We start from the raw sequence: 13,231 nt of genomic DNA on the forward strand, positions 1-13,231 counted from the left end.
TTTTTTTCTTTCAGTTTGTTTACATGGCGAATTATTACATTGACAGATTTTCATATGTTGAACCATCCCTGCATCTCTGGGATGAAATGCACTTGATTATGGTGGATGATCTTTTTGATGTGTTCTTGCATTTGGTTTGCGAGTATTTTGTTACGTATTTTTTATATTTTTTTCGAGACAGGGTTTCTTTGTGTAGCTTTGCGCCTTTCCCGAAACTCACTTGGTAGCCCAGGCTGGCCTCGAACTCACAAAGATCCGCCTGGCTCTGCCTCCCGAGTGCTGGGATTAAAGGCGTGCACCACCACCGCTGGCTCTTGTTATGTATTCTTACATCTATGTTCATGAGGAAAATTAGTCTGTTGTTCTCTTTCTTTGTGGAATCTTTGTGTGGTTTGGATATCAGGGTGATTGTAGCCTCATAAAATGAATTTGGCAACATTCCTTCTATTTCTATTTTATGGAGTAATTTGAGGGTTATTGATAATAGCTCTTCTTTGAAGGTCTGGTAGAATTTTGCTCTAAAACCATCTGACCCTGGGCTTTTTTTTTTTTTTTTGAGACTTAATGACTGCTTCTATTCCCTTGGGGGTTATGGGTCTATTTAAATTGTTTATCTGATCTTGATTTAACTTTGATACATGGTGTATATTGAGAAAATTGTCCATTTCTTTTAGATTTTCCAAGTTTGTGGAGTACAGGTTTCTGAAGTATAACCTCATGATCCTCTGGATTTCCTCGGGGTCTGTTGTAATGTCCCCCTTTTTGTTTCTGGTTTCGTTAATTTGGAAATTCTCTCTCTGCCTTTTAGTTAGTTTGGATAATGGTTTATCTATCTTGTTGATTTTCTCAAAGAACCAATTCCTTGTCTCATTGATTCTTTGTATTGTTCTCATTTCTATTTTATTGGTTCAGCCCTGAGTTTGATTATTTCCTGCCATCTATTCCTGTTGGGTGTGTCTGCTTCCAGAGCTTTCAGTTGCTGTTAAGTCACTGGTATGAGAGTTCTCTAATTTCTCTATGCAGGCACTCAGTGCTGAGAATTTCCCCCTGGGCACTCCTCTCATTGTGTCGAAGGACTTTGAATTAGAGCGGTACCAGTAAAAGACTTAAAATCAACTTCAAGAACACATCAACAAAGCCATCCACCAAGACTAAGTTGCTTCATCCCAGAGACCCAGGCATAGTTCACATGTGTAAACCAGTATTTTAATTCACCACCTCAGAGACTCCAGAACAGAAACCACGTGATCCCACTAGATGCAGAAATGGTCTTTAAAATCTACCATCTCTTAATGATAAAATCCCAGAGAATCTAGGGATATAGGTATAGATCTCAACGTTAAAAATAAATTACTTCATATTGAAATAAGGATGATTATTCAGTAAGAAACTTTGGTGGATCTGGGAGCTGAGAGGAGTTAGGAGTTGTAGGTAAATATGATTAGAACATATTGTATGGCCAGGCCTGGTGGTGCAGGACTTTGATCCCAGCACTCAGGAGGCAGAGGCAGATAGATGCGGATCTCTTTGAGTTCCAGGCCAGCCTGATCTACAAAGAGAGTTCCAGGACAGCCAGGGTTATTACTTTAGAGAAACCCTGTCTTGAAAAACAAACAAACAAACCCAGCACATTGCATGAAATTGTCAAAGACTGTATGAAAACTTGTTTTAAAAGGAAACTTCAACTTTTAAAGGACATGCAGAAAGTTTTGTTTTTATAGGATATTTCTGTGCCTGGTCTTGTGCTGGGAAATGTTTAAAAAACTGGATGTTTAAAAAAAATGAAACAAAACAGTAGTGCCTCACCCTCCTGATTTGCACTATGTGCCAACTCCTGTGCTGTAAACACCCCCAGCATCGCCAGGGTACCCGCCAGTGCCACTCAGACAGAGGTGGGAAGCCACATGACAACCAGTGCTCAGAAGCGGGAATACGTTGGTTTCAGCTTACCTCTGCCAACAATGCATATTTCTGGGCTTTTAGTGTTTGGTTCTGGGACTTAGTCCAGGGCCTCACACATGCTAAGCACACACTCCACTGCTGAGCCCCACCCCCAGTCCCATATTACTTGGGAACATTTATTTTCCTAAACAGGATCCTTCTCTGTATGCTTACATTTGAGTCCTTTTTCTCTATGCATTTCCTGCTATAACTGAAATTTTAACTTTGTAGTTAAGAGAATGTTGTTCACACGTCAGTTTCCTTGTGGCCCTGCTAGGAGTGGACAGCTGGCAAAATTTACCATAGGAATGATATGGGCAGGGAGGTGACTTACTTGGTAAAGCCCTTACTATGGAAGCAGCAGGACCTGGCTTTGGACCCCAGGCACCCTCATAAAAAGCTGAGCGCGGTGGTGAGTGTCTGAAATCCTGGCGCAGGAAGGAGCCCTGAGGCGTGCTGGCAGCCATTGTATCTGAATCTGTAGGCTTCCGGTTCAGTGAGAGACTGGGACTCAAGTAATATTGATAGTAATTGATAGTAATAGTTATCGTAATCCTAACTGTAATAGTAATAACAATGTGGAAAGCAATTAAGGAAAATACTTAACATTGACGCCTGATCTCAACATGTAGGTGCACACAGTTATAAACACACACACACACACACACACACACACACACACACACACACACACACACACACACATTCGCCCATGTCTGTTCCCTAAACACTCTTGCAGAACTGAAAGTCAATAAGCTGAGGTTGCCAGGGCTCCTCTGGGGCCTCTGTGGTGCTTCTTCCTCCACACTTGACCTCTTCTGCTCTCTACATGTCTCCTTTACTGCAGAGGAAACTGCCTGCTGACTCCAAGGTCCTGGAAGCCTCAGATCTGGTGTACACAGTCAGCGCTCATGAATACTGGCAGCGGGCCTTCCTTACTGAGGAAGAAAGTGGTAATTTCTTTCTTTCTTTCTTTCTTTCTTTCTTTTTTTTTTTTAACCTCAACCACTAACATTCGAAAGAATAAGCTTGGCATGCTAAGCATCCTGCTCTAGAATTTTCCATGCCACAGGAAAGTTTTATTCCCACTTACCATAGTTTCTATACCTACTAGCATGCTTTATGTGCTGTGTGTGTGTGTGTGTGTGTGTGTGTAATAATTTTTTTTCTCCTTGTATTGCTGTGTGTCTGAGACCAGAATTCTTCTCTCTTCCAAATTTTACCAGAGTTAGTTAGAGTCAAGGCACTGGGTTGTCATTTCCCTAGTGTATGGCTTGTGATTCTTTAATTACCCAGCTGTGGGCATCAGACATAGTTAATGAATATGTATTGCATGTTTGTCTGTGAGGCAGGGAAAATAGAAGGCATGGCTCCTTTCTTTCCATCATTTGAGTCTAAATAAGGAGCTAATACTCATCCATGTGCAAAGATTAGAGGGAAAACCAGACTTACGGTGTTGGCCATGAGCACAAAGGAAGGCTAGAGACTCCTGAGGCCCATGGGTACCCAAGGGCTCATGGAGGCTGAACGAGGGAGGGTACAAGTTGGGTCTTAGTCTGAGCCTTTGGGGTGGTGTCCACACAAGTCTTAATGGATGTGTACATAGGTGAACGTATGGTAGTTAATTAAGGTGCAGAAATGTGACATGTTCCCTAAGCCAGGGGAACTACTTCATGAACTACCTCTATGAATTCTATTGCTATAAATGCCTGGTCTCATCAATATTTATGTTGCTTGTGAATTCCAGAAATCCCCAAGTTAAGAGAATATATTAGGAAAAGGCTCCTGGACAAGAAGAGGAGGCTGGTGACCAAGTTTGTCACTGAATCCTTTGGGCTGTTGCTCCTCACAGACACTTTCAGCTCGGAGGAAAGCCTGCTGGTAAGGAAGACCCCTGAGCTGTCTTATACCTTGTCTTGTACTCCACCTTAGGCATGCATTGTAGTTAGCTCAGTTGTCAACCTTACACACCTGGGGAGAGGAAACCTCAGCGAGGAACTGCCTCCATCAGATTGGCCTGTTGGCATGTCTGAGGGAACATTTTCTTGATGTGGGAGTCCCAGCCTACTATAGGCATTGCCACCCCTAGATAGGGGGCCTGGGCTGTATGAGAAACATAGCTGAGTACGCCAGATGGAGCAGCCAGCACACAGCATCCCTCCAAGATCTCTGCTGTGGTTCCTGGCTTCCCTCCATTGCCGTGGACTGGGACCTTTACATAAATAAACCCTCTCCTCCCCTAGCTGGTCATAGTGTTTCTCACAGTGGAAGATGGCAAACTGGAACAGCAGGGCCTCCCCTTTGCCATGCCAGGAAATGAACTTAGGGTACTCTCTTCTTTTCCTGTCAGATGAAGATGTAGAGGCTTTAGAGTCTAAGAGGAGACAATGAGGACAAAAGGATAAAATCATACCTTTGGGGTATAAGAGAACGGAAGAATACTTTACCTGGACAGGCATATTGAAAGGAACATGTCACAATACTTAGATACTTGGCATTTCTCCTGAGATTTAAACAAGATGGGATGTATTTAAATGATGACTGGGTGACTTGGCTTGCAGACAATCTACCCTTTATTGATTTAGAGATGATGCTTGCAGTCTGAACGATGGCTCATCTGTCCGTGGATTGTTCCCTTTGTGTCTTGGTATGCTGTGAGGCCCTTGCTCCCATGCCAGGAAAGCAGGAGGGCTTCCGGAGGTTGGAGAGTTTGTGAGGATGCAAAGGCAGATAAGAACTCTTGATTCACATCAGGTGAAGGCTGCTAGCGGGCACCCGGGCACAGACAGGCACACAGGGTCATGTAAAGGCAGGGCACAGGCCCATGTGTAGACCAGCTCACAGACCACACGGAGGTAGCTGAGCGACAAATACAGGCTGACAAAAGCAAAGGCTGGAGGCTCCAACCTCAAGGTCAGAGTCATGCAGATACACAGACAAGAAGAGCTCTGTCCCCAAATAGTTATATAACAGATTCTATATCTTTTGGCATCCTCAGACATCCAGGCATCAGCCATTTTGTGCTGACTCTTAGGCCCCTGGATGTCCACGCTTTAGCTGACTCATACAGGATATCCATATCAGTGTTGTGCTGTATAAACCTTAACTGGCCCTTAGGGGCTTCTTTCTCCAACTTGCTTTCAGAATCCCAGTCTATATTATCTTCCTTGTCGCTGGTAGGAAAAACACCAATGACAAAAACCCCCTAAAAAAATAAAACTGAAGGTAGGAAGGTCTATTCTGGCTGGCAGTTCAAGGGCCACCGTCTGCCACGGTGGGGGGGGCACTTGCAGCTCAGCTTGCTGACAGTTTGGCGGCCAAACAGGCGACAGGGAGCTCTGAGTAGAAGGGAGGCTGCCCTATATCCCTTAAGGTCCACCTCTGCAGACCTAGGGCCCTGTGTGGTTCCGCTAGGCCCCATGTCCAAAGGGTTCCACGGCCTTCCCAAACAAACACACAAGCCTGTGGGGGGGCATGCGTCATTGGAATGTAACAGGAAGTGCAGTGATACCGTGAAAGAAAGGAGACTGGAGAGGGGAGTGTTCAGCAAAAGTTCAGACATTTATCTTCACAGTCTAGAGTGCAGACCTTTGGATTGTCCAGGTAAAAATTATGTGTTTTGTTACAGAAATGGACAGGTTTCTCTTTGATAGATGACCCCCCCCCCCCAACTTGGAGACTTAGGGAGAAAAAGCCCCTTCACTCAGTCACTAACTGTGTTGTTTCTTCCTAAGAGACTGAATGTTCAGACATCAACCAGACTGGATGTGAAAACAGAACCCAGACTCACACCCTACTGTAAGGTGGCCAGCAAACCGGCCCCCTACCCTCTGTACCAGTCAGGAAGCCAACCTTCTGTCTCCGGGTCTGAAGACTCAGCAGAGATCAGATGGCTATCTCTAGTCACAAGCCAGGAAGTTGGACAACTTATGAGACCAACAGCTCCAACTGGCCAGGGCATGATGATTAGTTTCCCTCACCTTTAACCAGGCAGAGAAAGCCAATGATGAATCTTTAACTAACCACACGGGGCCTTCTCCCCCAAACTGAATCCATAGGAGTTCTGAGTACACAGCCTTTGCTGGTCTCAGCTGCCTGTGGCCTGTTTCTACTCTTGGGTTTGACCATCAGATCAACTAGTCTGGGAAAGGGAGGGGCTAAGCAGGCTCTTGGGAGAGGTCCTGGGGCTGGTCCTGGCCTGGGGAAAGGAAGGCTGGGTGAGCCTGACAGGTGGCAAGGATAGGCAGAGACAGGGGACCTGACCTCAGTGTGAAAATAAGCAGAGCCGCAAGTTGGCTGGACGCCCTGATTTGAGAGACTCTGCAAAAGAGGGGACCGAACATAGCTGTTTGTTTGCCGTGCTTCTTAGGCTTTGTTTGGTTTTAGCTGCATGAGACAAAACAAAAAACAAACTCCTGGCATCTGAGATTTTTTTCCTTCCCTTTTCTGATTTGACTATTGTCCTCTGAAATGGCTGGGGTTGGGTCTGACCTTCCAATTCTCAGAAAAAATTTCTGCAGGGTGAAATCTGCCTTTTTGCCCAACACAAGATTGCTTTTGGAAGTGCCGATGGAAAATAAATCCAATGCGATGCCGTGTGTGGGCGGCTTGTTTTACAAACACAAGGACAGGGTATTTTGGGACCAAACCCGGAAGTGCCTCTCCCTGTTTGCTGTTCTTTGCTTAGTCAGAGGTGCAGCCTCTTGGGGGCTCATCCTTGCCTCCAAACCTAAGCTACACAAGACACATGGGGCAGAGGCTGATGAGAATGTCACCGAGGGAGGTCTCAGGGAACTGCTGCAGCTTTCCTGAAAGTTCCTTGGCCTCCAATATAGGTCTCAATTCTTTGATGGAAAGTTGGAAGACAAGAGTTCTGTCAGTGCCCGTGGATTCCTGAAAAAGAGAGAAATCAACCCTATAATGCATGTGCTTCATCACCATTTTCAAGACTGTGTTTCTAAGCAAAAGTTTAGATTTGGGTGAAGTAATTATTTGTAGGATCAATAAGAAGCTGGTCATGACATTTCAATGGACTTGTTCATACAAAGGTCCGGCTTCCCCTCTTACGGTTCTTTATATCTAGTACTTTGCAACAGGGATTTGTTCTGAGAAGTGTGTCCTTATCAACCTTATCATTGTGTCAACCTCACAGTGGGTCTTTTCATCCAGATGGATAGCCTCCCACACACCTAGGTCCTGTCATTATCACCCTGTCATGAGGGCACTACCACCTAGGTAGTCCATTGTTGCAGAAAACATTGTCATACAGTGCGTGGCTGAGTGTGTTGTTTTCCTCAATCAGCAGCCTTCTTCTGTGAAAACCGGATCCTGCCTTTATTTCTATGATCTTATAGCTTTGCTCTTCAAAGTTTGGTTGAAGGTCCAGATCAGTTCTGTTGTCGGTTGCTTTTTTTTTTTTTACTCTTTTGGGGCCTGCCACCCAGCTCCCAAATAAATCGCAGAGTCTTATTATGACTTACAAATGCTCGGCCTTAGCTTGGCTTATTTCTTACCAGCTTTTCTTAAATTATCCCATCAACCTTTTGCCTCTGGACTTTTACCCTTTTCTATTTCTGTGTATCTTTCTTTACTTCTTACTCTGTGGCTGGCTGTGTAGCTGGGTGGCTGGCCCCTGGTGTCCTCTCTCTTCTTTTCTTGTTCCTAGATCTCCTTCTTCCTCTTATTTATTCTCTCTGCCTACCAGCCGTGCCTATCTTTTCTCCTGCCTTGCTGCTTACTGGCCGTTCAGCTCTTTATTAGACTAATCAGTGTTTTTTAGACAGGCAAAGCATCACAGCTTCACAGAGTTAAACAAATGCAACATAAAAGAATGCAACACATCTTTGCATCATTAAACAAATGTTCCACAGCATAAACAAATGTAACACATCTTCAACTAATATTCCACAACACAGTTCACTTAGAGGCTGACTAGGAACACAGAATCTTTGGCCTTCAGATTTTAAAATTGAAGGCACATTGAAGTCTGAGCAACACTACCTCAAAAACTGCTTTGTGCAAAGCCAAAGACCATTAAATGCTTGTCAATTCAGATGGCATTAAGAAAACTTTTTTCTTTTAAAATATTTTTACATTTTATATTAGCATTTATTAGTCATACATGCTAATGAGTCTCATTATGACATTTCATACATGCATATAATGTATTTTGATCATATTAACCTTGATGCCCTGTCTTGTCTCGATTCTACTCCTGCTGGTGTCCAAATTTTGTTTTCATAATAATTGAATTGTCATATGGTAACAAGAAGAAAGATTCCTGCAATATGAAGAGAAACCAGAGTACAGACAGTATTCAGACAGTTACTTCCCTACATAGCCTGCTGGATTTTACACCCCAAATAAGTTGCAACACTAATTTTTGTTCTGTTTTCCATGCTAAGAAACCCAAGGTTGTGCACTGAGGATGCCTTCTGGGGATAATAAGGATAAATCTACTCTGGGTGAACTGCAAGTTAAAGCTTGTGCTGGTGACGGGTTTCCATGGGAACAGAGCTTCGGAACTCTGATGCTCCTTGTGACCTTGTCCCTAGACTGAACACCTGAACATGGGTGGCCTGCGGCGATTTGTGGAGGAGAAGATGGAGCTGCTGGAGAAGGCTATGGAGCAGTGCTTTGCTCTCATGGAGCAGCCCCTGAAGGCAGGGGTCCAGGTGGCCAGGGCTTCCTACCGCGGTATCCTCAGGACATGCCTGGTGGTGAGTGGCCTTTTCCAGGGAACATCTGTGCTCTTTAGCAAGGTCACCTTGATCTCCAAATGCCTCTTCCACTATCACCTTGCTTTCTAGAAAGAGCTAGAAGAAAGCAAGACATGGTTTGCTCACACCCATAGTCTTGCCACTTTGGGGGATTGATGGGAGTCCCAGGCTAACCTGGGTTATGGAGTAATGTCCCAACTAGTTCGGGGGGACTACTATCTCAAAAACTCCAAATCAAAAGCAAGCAAGCAAGCAAACAGACAGCAGTAGGGAAAGGGTGAAACTTCTATGTAGGAAACCCTCTCCATAGAGGATTGTTCACTCACTTGTGGCTTGTGGGGAAGGTTAAGGCTGCAGTTCACCCCCAGGCAGAATGGAGGACCATGGTGACTGTTTACTTTGTTCTGTATACATGAGTGTATTTTCTCCCCATTTTATATCTTAATAAATCCTTGATACCCTTTTAACAGACTCTCATAGATTCGCACACAGAATTCTACCCTGCATCTACCCAGCTCCATCTTTGAAAGAACCCACACAACTGACTGGTACAGAAAACTACTTATGCCAAGCAAGATGCTTCTCTGTCTACCATAACTGACAATGGCATCAATGCCAGGAGATATTCAGGGCAGACACCTAGTATCCCCATCCTGTCACTTGCTCAGGCAGCCATGACGAGGTGACAAGGCACGAGGGTGTCTTGAGTAACAGGCACAGCTCAGGAGGTCAGATGTTGGCAGTGTTTGCTGAGAGATATATCCCTGACATGAAGACAGTGGCCTGCTCATGGTGCCCTTACAGTCTCTCTCTCTCTCTCTCTCTCTCTCTCTCTCTCTCTCTCTCTCTCTCTGTCTGTGTGTGTGTGTGTGTGTGTGTGTGTGTGTGTGTGTGTATGTGTGTGTGTGTTATTGGTGAAATTATTAAGGCCACTCCACGTAGTTAAAAGGGAGGTTTATTTTGTGGGGTAACTTACAAATGAAGGGGTAGGTTGCAGGGTCTGGGAAAGGGATGGCGCAGTCCGGCGGTGTTCTCTGGAGAACTCTGCTCAGTCTACCTCCAGTGTCCAGGGTCCATGAACCAAGAAAGTCAGTACATCTGGATCTCAGGTCTTCAGGGTCCTCTCTCGGCCCTGCCTTGTAGGCGTGACAGTTACCGAAGCATCAATGGGGGTTGGAACTTCCAGATCAAAGCTGGAATGGCTACCCACTATGTGTGTGTGTGTGTGTGTGTGTGTGTGTGTGTGTGTGTGTGTGTGTACATGCTGCATGACTAGTGTCTCCCTCATAAGGACTCCCATCCTATTGAACTTGGGCTCCACCTTTGAGACCTCGCTTACCCTTAATGACCTCCTTAAAGGTCCCACCTCTAAACACAGTATTGGTTATTAGAAATCCGACACCTAGGCTTTGGAAGGGTCGCGATTCAGTCTATAATGCCCATTAACTTAAGGAGAGGTGGTGACCTATCCACACAGCAGGATGAGGTGGAAGCCTCCAGTAATATGTTGTAGCTGTTTTTAAAATGACTTTGAAAGTTGGGGCCTTGGCAGTGAAAATGTGTGGCAGGGCTGTGAGCCTCCTGTGTGGAGAGGAGTGACATCTCCCACATGTGGTGAAAAGCCTGCATTCTGTGCCAGCTAGGACCCTTGGAAATATGTCCTTCAGCTTCATTCAGATGAATGTAACACCAATCATGCCTGACTAGCCTCAGGAAAAGCCCTGGGTCGGAAGTGATAGCCAAAACCATCCCCAAATCCTCCCAGTCAGAGTCTGTGACAGAGGGTGGGTGTTTACTCTCCTTTTAAGTCCTGTCTCACTACGTTCAGGGACTCTGTTTCTTGACAGTAGTTTCTACTTCATGGTAGAATAAGCCAGATCGGGTTGGGGATTTAGCTCAGTGGCAGAGTGCTTACCTAGCAAGCGCAAGGCCCTGGGTTCTATCCTCAGCTCAAAAAAAAAAAAAAAAAAAAGAATAAGCCAGATCGTAAAAGGTCAATGAGTGAGTGACGCTGGGGATAGACCTGCAGGAGAGGTAGCTCTTTGAGGCAGCTTGCTTGAGAAGGAAGGGTGGTCAGGCATCCTCAGACCTCTCCAGCCTTTCACCTACCACTGCCCCCTCCATCGGCCCTGCAGTGACCCATTTCTCTGCCACCATAAGCATGCTCGTGGTACACCCAACATAAACAATGTTCCCTTGTGGTCAGAAGTTGAGATGGACATTTATACACTATTGTCATCTCTTATGTAACATGATGAAACAGCCTAACGGTCTGAAACTAAGAGAGCGGTACAGTGGATTTTTCTGAACTGTACGTATGACTGCATGCATAACCCCCACCCCCCCCCCCCCTGTGGCTGTGAAGCCCCTTATTCGGGGAGGAGCTTGTTTTGGCGTCCGGTTTAGCGGGTCCAGTCCACCATGGCAAGGAAGGCATGGAGCTAGGACATCTCTTTCGATGATGGTGGCGGGAACTTACAGCATGGCCTTTTCAACACCTTGATGGTGCAGGAACCAGAAGCAAATACCACTCTTGAGAACCGGCTCCAGTGACCCCCTTCTGTTAGTTAAACCACATGTCCTAGAAGATGTGCTCAGAAAACACCACCAGCTGGAGGCCAAGTGTTTGGAATGTTAGAAGTGGGGGGACAGGGAAGGAGAGAGATTGTAGTGTATAGTATTATGCATTTTCCTATTGTGTAGCCAGTCTCTTAAAGTCAGTCACTGTGTAGAGCTCATGATGCCCTCTACTGACCTTTCAGAAAACACATTTTGATCATCCTCACTTGATCACTATCTAGATAAATTGATTAATATTTCTTACAGCTCTCACTATATAGTAAATATTTCTCCCTCTTATTTCTGGACTTTTAGCCTGGGGAAAATACTAAAGATGCATACATCTTACTGTATTTCATTAAATATTCAACAGAATTTGTATTGTCCCTCAGGGATTCCAAGACATATCCTTACTGTTAGTCTGTAGTACATTTTTTTTTTTCATTTATCCCATAATTGCTCATTAAACAAATGGTTCTCAGTCACCATTTGAGCCATTGTCAGATGTGAACATAAAGATGGGTGGGCTGCTGGGCCTGACTCAGCAGTCTGACTCCCAGGCAGTAGAGACTGGCAGGCAAGGAGACAGACAAACCACAAATTGTCTGGAAAGGTGAGTTAGTATATTGGTGACAAAATGCCCGTGAAAAACAACTTTAAAAAAGGAAGGGCTTGATTTAGCTAACAGTTTGAGGGTACAGTCTATCATGACAGGGATGGCATGGTTTCAGGGGTGTGAGGCAGCTGAGTGGCAGAGAGAGATGTTGGTGACTTACTTGCTTTCTCCTTTGTTTTCGTTCTGGGACTGCAGGTGATAGAATGGTGCCATCCACACTTAGTGTTGGTCCTCGAACCTCAGTCAACTTAATCTAGAGTTAGCTTGAGCATGCCTAGACTATCTAAGTGATTCTAGAGTCTATCAAGTTGACAATCAGTATTCATCATCATAAAGGCTTGTGATTGACATGAACCCAAGACCCTTTGGAAACCCAGGCAGGGCTCCCAGTCAACCTAGAGATGTGACCATGATTGATTAATGCATTAAGGACGTATTTAAAGACCATGCTGTCTCATTTCTGCTGTGGGATGTTTTGTATGTCAAATGTGTTGCTCTGATTGGTTAAAATAAATAAAGTGCTGATTGGCCAGTAGCCAGGCAGAAAGGATAGGGTAGGCGGGACAAGGAGGAGGAGAATTATGGGAAATGAAAGGCTGGGTGAGAGAGACCTGCCAGCTGCTGCCATGACAAGCGAGATGTAAGGTACTGGTAAGCCACGAGCCATGTGGCAAGTTATAGATTAATAAAAATGGGCTAAATATAAGAGTAGGAGCTAGACAGTGGTAGGCCTGAGCTAACAGCCAAGCAGTTTAAATAATATAAGCGTCTGTGTGGTTATTTTATATGTGGGTTGTGGGACTGCAGGGGCTTGGTGGCACCTGGAGAGAAGCCCTCCAGCTACCCATTTCCATCTCAGGATTCTTAGTAATGACCTTTGACCAGTGACAATGAGAATCTGACCCTGTGACTTTCCAGTTAATTCCCACTAACTTGCTAATTCATTGTTTAATTGTCTAGCGGAGTAGAGGAAACCAAGGTTTTCACCAGACCCTGAAAGCTGTTTGCCTGAAAAATGGCGTCTATGCCTCCAGGACTCTGGCCAGAATCGACCTGAACGGAGCCCTCTCTCAGCCCATCTACGACCAGATCGACCCTGTGTTTGGAGGCATTTTTAGGTAAAGACTCTTTCATCTTGCATTCTCATAAATACACATCTGCAGGACATCAAGCCAGAGTCTCGGATTTAATAATTTATTTTCTTGGCTCTGGGAGTGTAAAGAGTAGCTGGTTATTTGAGAAGGAAAGCTTTGCTTCTGGCAAAACACAAAAGCCGTCTTGGTTTGGTTTACTTAAAAATTTCCCATGGTGACCTGGGGTACAAATGGAGATGTTGATTCCAGACTAATATTATGATTGCCATTATTTTTCAAATATCTCCTACGTGCAGCAGGGG

At 44.9% G+C, this 13,231-nt stretch overlaps 1 protein-coding gene across 1 annotated transcript in view; it reads left to right on the forward strand.

Moving 5' to 3' along the window:
* Window positions 1-13,231, forward strand: part of Nuggc (nuclear GTPase, germinal center associated) — a 45,314-nt gene that overhangs the window by 24,066 nt on the left and 8,017 nt on the right. The window contains exons 10-13 of the mRNA XM_036198519.1: window positions 2,789-2,894; window positions 3,689-3,822; window positions 8,496-8,660; window positions 12,796-12,953. Of these exons, the coding sequence (XP_036054412.1) occupies window positions 2,789-2,894; window positions 3,689-3,822; window positions 8,496-8,660; window positions 12,796-12,953 (563 nt within the window). The remainder of the gene's footprint in view (window positions 1-2,788; window positions 2,895-3,688; window positions 3,823-8,495; window positions 8,661-12,795; window positions 12,954-13,231) is intronic.

This window comes from Onychomys torridus, chromosome 9, assembly GCF_903995425.1.
Source record: "Onychomys torridus chromosome 9, mOncTor1.1, whole genome shotgun sequence".
In the NCBI taxonomy this organism is placed as follows: Eukaryota; Metazoa; Chordata; class Mammalia; order Rodentia; family Cricetidae; genus Onychomys; species Onychomys torridus.